Source organism: Sinocyclocheilus grahami, unplaced genomic scaffold (genome assembly GCF_001515645.1).
Source record: "Sinocyclocheilus grahami isolate Dianchi unplaced genomic scaffold, SAMN03320097.WGS_v1.1 scaffold966.1, whole genome shotgun sequence".
Lineage (NCBI taxonomy): Eukaryota > Metazoa > Chordata > Actinopteri > Cypriniformes > Cyprinidae > Sinocyclocheilus > Sinocyclocheilus grahami.
In genome coordinates, this window is record NW_015506145.1 from 335,529 (window position 1) to 345,744 (window position 10,216).

The 10,216-nt window shown below is 36.9% G+C and overlaps 2 protein-coding genes across 2 annotated transcripts in view; both read left to right on the forward strand.

Moving 5' to 3' along the window:
* LOC107564851 (voltage-dependent T-type calcium channel subunit alpha-1G-like) overlaps positions 1–6,681 on the forward strand; it is a 77,063-nt gene extending 70,382 nt beyond the window's left edge. The window contains exons 20-22 of the mRNA XM_016250023.1: positions 3,163–3,231; positions 5,493–5,677; positions 6,678–6,681. Coding sequence (XP_016105509.1) covers positions 3,163–3,231; positions 5,493–5,677; positions 6,678–6,681 — 258 coding nt within the window. The remainder of the gene's footprint in view (positions 1–3,162; positions 3,232–5,492; positions 5,678–6,677) is intronic.
* Positions 6,682–7,005: 324 nt separating this feature from the next.
* The window catches only part of LOC107564847 (voltage-dependent T-type calcium channel subunit alpha-1G-like), a 61,503-nt gene continuing 58,292 nt past the window's right edge, over positions 7,006–10,216 (forward strand). The window contains exon 1 of the mRNA XM_016250019.1: positions 7,006–7,177. Coding sequence (XP_016105505.1) covers positions 7,062–7,177 — 116 coding nt within the window. The 5' untranslated portion in view covers positions 7,006–7,061. The remainder of the gene's footprint in view (positions 7,178–10,216) is intronic.

Here is a 10,216-nt window from a genome sequence, read left to right on the forward strand (position 1 = left end):
TATATGATATAAAAAAATATTTTTCTGGCATGTAAAGTGCACTTTTTTTTTTTTAATGACATTGTCTGTTTTAAGCAGTTTTTGACCAAATGGACTTTAGCAAACAGGGGTGTGTCATTGTTTGTAGAATTTTACTAAATGTGTTGTTTTTATTTTAAGTTTGTTAGATTTAACTTCAGTTTTCTACAGTGAATTTTTCGTGCACACAATCATATTAATTCAAACATGTTTTTTTAGTATTTGATTTGTCTCTGTTTTCTCTGCCAAGCTATAGATTGTACTATTATGTGTGTGTGTGTGTGTGTGTGTGTGTGTGTGTGCTTCCTCAGACATTTAGTAACCTTTAAAAGAATGAGAGTGAAGGACAGGGGTTGTCTGACCCTTCTCCTTCGGAAACCAAACACTGTGCTTCTTAGACATGCTCTTCCTCATTCATGAATTCTGACCTGCACATACACACACGGTTCACTCGACAATGAATGAAAGCAAGCCTCCGAGCAGAATGGAATGGCAAAGACGTCAGTCTGTTTTCAGAAACAATACAAACCGCAATGATGATGTCAGTAGGAGGCTTTCTCAGAGAGAACAGGAGTTTTAGAACATGATGCCACGACCCACTGAAACATGCATTAGCAGGGGGTCATGGGAAAGAAGGCCCCTGGGCCCTGCTGCTCAGACACAGTAGGAGAAGGACAAACAATCTAGAGAGACCATGTTGAAGGAGGAGATCTCTGCTGCTTATTTTGCTTCCACACCACTTGTTTAAAGTACAAATCAGCTTCTCATCCCATTGCACCCAGAATCATTAAACACCAAGGGTTATTTGCAAAGTTGAATGAATCCTTAATACCTGTTGACTTAAAAACGAAATGGCTTGTGGCAGAGCTGAGGGCTGATTTGTGTATGGATTCTTATTCGGCTTCTACTTTTCCATAAAAAGCCAAAACAATCACAAATCTCGGTAATAATGTCCAGTTATAGATGAAGTAATTCAGCAATCGATGCCTCACTCAGCGGAACCATGGTGGGATCTTAGAAGCTGGGTTACCCCTTACTGAGACCAAACTAATAACCTTTGTGTAAGCAGCCTACATTGTTATCCATTAGGCTTTCACGATCCATACATGCCTGACATAGACAGAGCATGCGGCATAGACTACACAATAGATATTAATATTTTCTGTCACCCCTAATGCAAACTGCATCGTATTTATTTAATGTATGTTCTTTTTGTTTTGTATTGTTTAGGACGGTGCAGTGTAGACAGGAAAGTGGAGGGAGAAAGTGGGAGAATGGGACCAAGGTTTAAACTTTAAACACTAGAAGGCATAAAGGTTCAAATTGCAGACTGCTTGGTTTGCATTGCAGCGTGGTCTGTTTTGATTCAGTTTGGTTTTATATTGTTATACTCTCTGCATTGCTATTTAGGATGCAGGATTAGATTATTTTGATGCTGATTCTGATGTCTGAGAAGATCTGATTATCAGTATTTATTTTGCAAAGAGTCCTTTTTTGATTTCTTGTTTTTATACAAACGTATGCAGTTTGAGTCATTACATTTTCTAGATTAATATTTGGGGTTGTTAAGATTTTTTAAAGTAGTTGTTGAAAGTTGTTGAATGTGAAATGTTTTCTAATTTAATATATTTTAAAATGTAATTTATTCCTGAGAAGGCAAAGCTGAATTTTCAGCAACCTTTGCACCTGTCTTCACGGTCACATGATCCTTCAGAAATCATTCTAATATGCTGATTTGGTGCTGAATTTCTTCTCATTATCAATGCTGAAAACATTTGTGCTGCTTAATATTTTTGAGGAGTCTTTGACTAGTTCAAAAGAACAGCATTTATTTGAAATAAATTCTTTACGGTCACTTTTTATCAATTTAATGCATCATATTTGAATAAAAGTATTAATTCTTTCAAAAAAATAAATAATAAAGACCCCAAACTTCATTCTTTACATCAATTTGAAATTTATTTTCAATTCTTGGTCTGTTGATTCAGAAATTCATAGAATTAGCATACTTGCTCTTGAAAATTTACATTTCCCAATTCATACACATTGTATATTTTCAGAGGAATAGATGAACAAAAATGTACCTAGCTGTTTAAAGGAACTATTTCAGCTCTAATGGCTCTTTCTGTATATCAGCATATTAATCCACCTGTGGCGTTGGGGTTAGGCGAGTCATTCCTTACACTGGGAGTCTCTAGATTTGAGTCATTTTAGTATGAGAGCATTTTAGGATGGAGTCTGTTGACAGTGTTACAGTCTGTTATAGAATGAGGAACAAACAGTCCTGGCTCAGGTCAGAGCAGAGAAGTGGAGAGGACAGCACCTGCTGTGTGGGAAGGCCGTGTGGCCCGGACGGAGGGCGAGAGGAGCAGGAAGTCTTCGTGTTTGCTGTGTCATTTTAGGATGATAGTGTTTTGTAACAGTCTTATGTTTACGAATGTAATCTCATGAACAAACAACCATCAAATTAAAATTCAATCGAAATCAAATTTTGGCCTTATTTAAAATGTATGCCGGCACAGTAAAAAGTTTATTTCCAGAGGTTACATTATAATATTCTAAAGCAATGCTGAGTGAAAAATGCTGCAATAAAAAGAGAATAGAAATACTTAAAGACACAAAAAAGGTTACATTCTCAGGGTTAGAAAAAAAAACATAAACAATGGGTGTTTTGCCACAAAATACTTTCGACTAACGATATAAATGGGCCCCAGGGAAGAAAAACATGATTTATGATATGATCTCTTTAAGGATTTATTTTAAATTGCTTTTATCTTTTAATTTTTAAAGACTTTTTAACCGACACTTTTATCTTTAATGATGATTCTTCAGATTTGATTTACTTATTTGGACTTCAGAGATGGTTACTGTCATGAAGCTGTTACTTATTCATTTGTTACACACTGTTATCTAGTAGTATCCAGTGAGAATGCTGGATGAAATGTATCGCATGCGGTGTGCGTGTTAGTAAGTGATGTTAATGCCCGTGGAGTACTCAAAGCGTGGGCGGATTCTTAGTCCAATAGATACCTTCGCAGGAGGCACCTCTAATGTGTTATGCCACACACACACACACACAAATCTTCTCTGATCCAGCACTGACTCACCCATCACTTTTTCCTGCTTCTCTGGTTTTCTCCGCAGGAACGCATCTTCCTGACGTTGTCCAACTACATATTTACTGCCATCTTTGTGACCGAAATGACAATAAAGGTAGGTGACGGGGTTGGCATTTGTCTCTGTGTGGTGTCTTCTCTGACAGAGGGTAAACTAGCACACTGCCTGGGCCACAATACCAGCCAAAAGCAGACTTAACTTCAGTTCCCTGTGGCTTTTTTATAGTGCCGATCTCTCTTAGATCAGCTTGACTAATGGAGTCTGGTGAAAAAAAAAAAATATATATATATATAAAACAACTTTAACATTTATGTAACAACTTCAGTTTCATTCATTGTAACAACAGATCTCTCCTTTTGTGTTTCACAGAAGAATGTAAGTTGTGCAGGTTTGGAACAATGTGAGGGTGAATAAATAATGACAGAATTTTGGGGTGAACTATCACTTTAAGGCACTGCTTTCCACTGACAGTCACAAAGTCTACACAAAGACTACAGCAGCAAAAATATTAAAATCATGCTCCGACATGTTCAACTGCCGCCAGTCAGCTGAATTAAACATTTGAACAAATACAGGTCCTAAAGAGAGTCCACTGACATGAAGAGTCTATTAAGCAAGCCTTGCTCTCTATTTTCCACTCTCCACCACAGCAGTTAATACTAATCAGGGGTGGATTGTCTGCCAGATATTCAAATGACTAACGTTGAAATGGAAGAACATGCTGAGGCCTCTCTGGAGAAGACAGAAAAGTTCATAGGTGTCAGTCACAAAGGTCTAGGGTTTCTATTCTGGGGCCCTGCTTTATGCCAGGTCATGCCCGCCTTAGAGATTTCAAATGAAAATCATGGCACAGAATAATCATACTCACTGGAGGTTAATTAACGGCAACTGACTAAAACTTTCCGGGTCGGATGAAGATGACGGCTGTTGAAACTCCTGGCTTTTGGTGCCTGACATGCCTTTGTTCACTTTGAGGTCTGATCACATTGTGGTTTGATATATTCACCAGCAACATCATTAGGAGCTGTGCATTCATGCTTAGTACTTTTTAGTCAGATGATTCTCAATCCTGGTTTGTTTATCTCAGCCCCCCCCAGCCCTTTTATATGCCAGCTGTATGCCAGTCTAACATAATACGTTCTCAGAAATGCCACGGTAGTGTGAAAAAGACCTCAAAGGAATAAGAAAGTGTTTCTTCCCAAAATTCAGATTTCAAACACATTTTCTGTGTTTCTGAAAAACATGTGCATAGTTTTTCTAACAGGCTTTGGTTTTGAAAGAATTTAATTTATAGTAGGGTGCATATTTTTTACAAAATTGTGTGCATTTTTAACATCTACAAAATTCATTTGTAATGAAAGCTACAGTAAACAAAGTACATAACTACAGAAAATATGCTTTACAGATATAATGAAGTATTGCCTTTACTTAAAGCGATAGTTCACCCAACATTTAACATTTTCTGAACATTTACTCATCCTCAGGCCATCCAAGATGTAGATGAGTTTGTTTTTTCATCAGAACAGATTTGGAGAAATTTAGCATTACATCACTTGCTCACCAATGGATCCTCTGCAGTGAATGGGTGCCGTCAGAATTGAGAGTCCAAACAGCTAAAAAAAAACATCACAATAATCCACAAGTAATCCATCAAGAAGTTTTTAACTTCTCTATCCATTATATTGCTTTCTCCAGTGAAAACGTCATTTCACCTGAGTCAGGAGAGAAATCAAGCACCATTTACAAACAAATACAGTCCAAAAACTGTTCCGATTATGTCAGTAGATTTTGGTGTGAGAGGACAACAGGGCATTGTTATAGATTATGGACTTGTATTTTGGTTAGAAAAGACGGTTTAAAGTTTAAACGCCTTAATGATGGATTTATTTCCTACAAACATGCACTGGAGTTGTGTTCATTATTTGTGGATTATTATGATATTGTTATCAGCTGTTTGGACTCATTCTGACGGCGCCCATTCACTGTAGAGGATCCATTAGTGAGCAAGTGCTGTAATGCTATATTTCTCCTGATCTTTTTAGATGAAACAAACTCATCTAAATCTTAGATAGCCCGAGGGTGAGTAAATCTTAAGCAAATATTCATTTTTGGGTGAACTATTCCTTCAAAGTTGAAGTCTTTTATTTTTACAAAAGTTTTTATTTTGACTATTATGATACAAATTCGTCTGTCGTCCATTGTTCTGCAAAACAGATCAACCTACAAATGGCTTACATGGACTAGAATACAATGTTGTGAATACAATGTTGTATTTGTATGAAACTACACAATTTGGCTTTAAGTAAAATTTTATCCAACATTTCTGTTTTAAAATCATACGTCTTGTTGCTGTGAAGGTGGTTGCTTTGGGCTGGTGTTTCGGGAAGAAGACCTACCTGAAGAGCAGCTGGAATATTCTCGATGGTATGCTGGTGATGATCTCCGTGATTGACATCCTGGTATCCATGATCTCCAACAGCGGCACTAAGATCCTGGGAATGCTTCGGGTGCTACGGTTACTGAGGACCCTGCGTCCACTCAGGTACACAACACAACTGTTCAAACATCCAGTCAGTGCTGCGTTAAGACATTATTCTAAATAATAGTAATGAGTACATCGAAGCTTTAATGCACAAGTGCAATACTGAAGGCTACATACATAAACACTTATATGTACTTCGGGTCAGAGTGCTAGATTTGCACATCTTAAATAAGTATCCACTTTCTTACAAGAAGCATAATTAATGTAAAGACTGAAGTCCCACAATTATCCTCGAAAGAATTTAATTTATAGTAGGGTGCATATTTTTTACAAAATTGTGTGCATTTTTAACATCTACAAAATTCATTTGTAATGAAAGCTACAGTAAACAAAGTACATAACTACAGAAAATATGCTTTACAGATATAATGAAGTATTGCCTTTACTTAAAGCGATAGTTCACCCAACATTTAACATTTTCTGAACATTTACTCATCCTCAGGCCATCCAAGATGTAGATGAGTTTGTTTTTTCATCAGAACAGATTTGGAGAAATTTAGCATTACATCACTTGCTCACCAATGGATCCTCTGCAGTGAATGGGTGCCGTCAGAATTGAGAGTCCAAACAGCTAAAAAAAAACATCACAATAATCCACAAGTAATCCATCAAGAAGTTTTTAACTTCTCTATCCATTATATTGCTTTCTCCAGTGAAAACGTCATTTCACCTGAGTCAGGAGAGAAATCAAGCACCATTTACAAACAAATACAGTCCAAAAACTGTTCCGATTATGTCAGTAGATTTTGGTGTGAGAGGACAACAGGGCATTGTTATAGATTATGGACTTGTATTTTGGTTAGAAAAGACGGTTTAAAGTTTAAACGCCTTAATGATGGATTTATTTCCTACAAACATGCACTGGAGTTGTGTTCATTATTTGTGGATTATTATGATATTGTTATCAGCTGTTTGGACTCATTCTGACGGCGCCCATTCACTGTAGAGGATCCATTAGTGAGCAAGTGCTGTAATGCTATATTTCTCCTGATCTTTTTAGATGAAACAAACTCATCTAAATCTTAGATAGCCCGAGGGTGAGTAAATCTTAAGCAAATATTCATTTTTGGGTGAACTATTCCTTCAAAGTTGAAGTCTTTTATTTTTACAAAAGTTTTTATTTTGACTATTATGATACAAATTCGTCTGTCGTCCATTGTTCTGCAAAACAGATCAACCTACAAATGGCTTACATGGACTAGAATACAATGTTGTGAATACAATGTTGTATTTGTATGAAACTACACAATTTGGCTTTAAGTAAAATTTTATCCAACATTTCTGTTTTAAAATCATACGTCTTGTTGCTGTGAAGGTGGTTGCTTTGGGCTGGTGTTTCGGGAAGAAGACCTACCTGAAGAGCAGCTGGAATATTCTCGATGGTATGCTGGTGATGATCTCCGTGATTGACATCCTGGTATCCATGATCTCCAACAGCGGCACTAAGATCCTGGGAATGCTTCGGGTGCTACGGTTACTGAGGACCCTGCGTCCACTCAGGTACACAACACAACTGTTCAAACATCCAGTCAGTGCTGCGTTAAGACATTATTCTAAATAATAGTAATGAGTACATCGAAGCTTTAATGCACAAGTGCAATACTGAAGGCTACATACATAAACACTTATATGTACTTCGGGTCAGAGTGCTAGATTTGCACATCTTAAATAAGTATCCACTTTCTTACAAGAAGCATAATTAATGTAAAGACTGAAGTCCCACAATTATCCTCTTCCTCACAGAAGCATCAATTAGCTCCTAATTGATGCAGTATGTAGCTGTGTTTGTGTTTATGCATATGCATATGCATGTATTTGTGTGCATATGTGTGTGCGCTGTGCACCTTTCCTCCTGCAGAGGGAACTTCTGGAGGCCTTCCCTACTCTTAAATATTTATGACATATTCAAGCAGAAAATAAAAATCAAATATTCATCTTTCCTGCCCAATTTCCCCACAAAATGCTTACACTGGTCTTTCACCCCCAGTCACTCCCTTCTCCCTTTTCAAGTACTCCTCAATTTAGGGTCAACTTCCGCAATTGCCTAATACTACCAAGAGGCTTGTATTAAAAATACAATATATTCCGGTAGTTGTGTGTTCACTTGCCTTTCAACTGTGTTGGTGCAACATTAATGTGCTGTCAACAACATTTTTGAAAAGGAACTAGAAAGAAAAGACCACTTGGATTTGCTTTTGCATTTTATTTATGTTAATCTGCCAGATACAAGGAACTTTCAAATATTAAATGGCAAATACCAACAACAAAATTTTTATTTGTTTCCTACATGTATATTTATCATATAATATTTATACTGCATTAATGTAAATTACATACTTTTGCTCCTGTGAACTACTAAAGAGGAAAAAATGTTGTTGAGGGAAAAATGTAGTAACTGTACTACAGTAACTATATTTGTTTGGTACACATGCACGCTGAATTGAAACACCTATAAAACATATTTGGTACGGATATATCTACTGTTGCACTACTGTTATAGAGAGACAGAGAGAGGATATACAGTGGGGAAAAAAAGTATTTAGTCAGCCACCAATTGTGCAAGTTCTCCCACTTAAAAAGATGAGAGAGGCCTGTAATTTTCATCATAGTTATACCTCAACTATGAGAGACAAAATTAGAAAAAAAATCCAGAAAATCACATTGTAGGATTTTTAAAGAATTTATTTGCAAATTATGGTGGAAAATAAGTATTTGGTCAATAACAAAATTTCATCTCAATACTTTGTTGTATACCCTTTGTTGGCAATGACAGAGGTCAAACGTTTTCTGTAAGTCTTCACAAGGTTTTCACACACTGTTGCTGGTATTTTGGCCCATTCCTCCTTGCAGATCTCCTCTAGAGCAGTAATGTTTTGGGGCTGTCGCTGGGCAACACGGATTTTCAACTCCCTCCAAAGATTTTCTAAGTTCCCTTCAGTGATACATTAATATAACCCCATGAATGTAATGCATTTGTACTTATTTTACTATTTTCTTTTCGGGATCTACTGGGACAGTGATAAAGATCTACCAGTCGATCGCGATCGACGGGTTGGCGACCACTGCTCTACGCCATAGAAGTGTAAATGAAAACCGATGCACAGCCTGTGTTGTTGTCCACGTCGATATGCAATTACACATGCAGACCGCTAGTCTGCAGTGTCCACGCGGGCATGATGCTGGTGTAACCCACAGCATCAAGGCAAAAGCCGAAGAAGAAGCAGCTTGTCGGTGGAGCATCAGCCTTGACGGCGGCAAATAAAAATATCTAAGAACAGATAATTTATTTAAAACTACAAAAAAGGAGACGACAACGGAACTGGAGAAGATGGCACTCTTTCAATCTCCACAAGGTCTTGTACCATGGCAGAACAACATTTTTTGTCGTGGACAATTAAGTGATGTATGCTATGTTGTATAATAAATAAGACACTTGTTCTTTGCTTTGTTTATTTTAAATAAGTATGTGTAACATTAAAGTATATTAAAGTGCAAAAAAACACACACAAAACTCAAATACATACAGAGGGAGGGGTTCTAGCAGACCAATCACAGCGCTTGCGGTCCACATCGAATTGACGTGCTGTTACATTTTTGGAGAGGTGCACGTCAGGCTATGCCGAAGGCTATGTGTGCTACACACAGCCTATTGTGTAGCTATGGCATAGGTTCAATGCAGAAGTATAAATTGGGCTTTAGAGTTTTCTATTCCATTGATTTGTGACCATTATTTATTTATTTCATATTGCTGACTGTTTGATCTTACATGTAAAGCTAATTTTGACAGAAAAGGATTACACACTTTTGGTTTGATAGCAACTTTGTTAAGTAAAGATAGCAACATTTCAGTTAAGTAAATTCAAATTTGGGTTAACTTTTTGGCTTTGTGGTGAGTTGTGTTTCTTTTTTCCTGGGTTGTGACGGTGAGGAAATTTTCCCACCGGTTAATCGACGTGTGACAACACTGGTAATACCGGTATCACCGCGGGTGCGTTCCCTCTTTTCCTCGCTTTCCTTCGCTTTTAAATAGCTTGTAAAAGCTGCATGCGCATTTTACTTTCACTTTCAAATAGCGGCAATTCGGAGTAAAGGAATTGTCGTTTTTAGTTCGTTAGAATTTTCCCTCTTTTCCTCGCTTTCCTTCACTTTTAAATAGCTTAAAAGCGCCGTGCGCATTTTACTTTGACTTTCGAATTAGTGGCAGTTCGGCGTCAATTGCTTGAATGCAACAACAAAATACAACGTCAAACTCACTTTAGCGTATATATAAAACATAGAACTTTTATTAACAAAACAAATAAAAATACACCATGCTATAGGGCAGGCTATGCCTGATATAAAATAACAAATAACTTACATAAAGTTTAAATAGGTATACAAAACTGGAAATAAGTAAACATGTATAATATATAACCAAATAAATAATAAACGTAGAACGTTTATTAGCAAAACGAGTAATAAAGCTTGGAGGCACGGCATACACCTTGATGTCAAATAAAATAAATAAATGACACAAAGTTTAAATAAAGTAAAAATCAG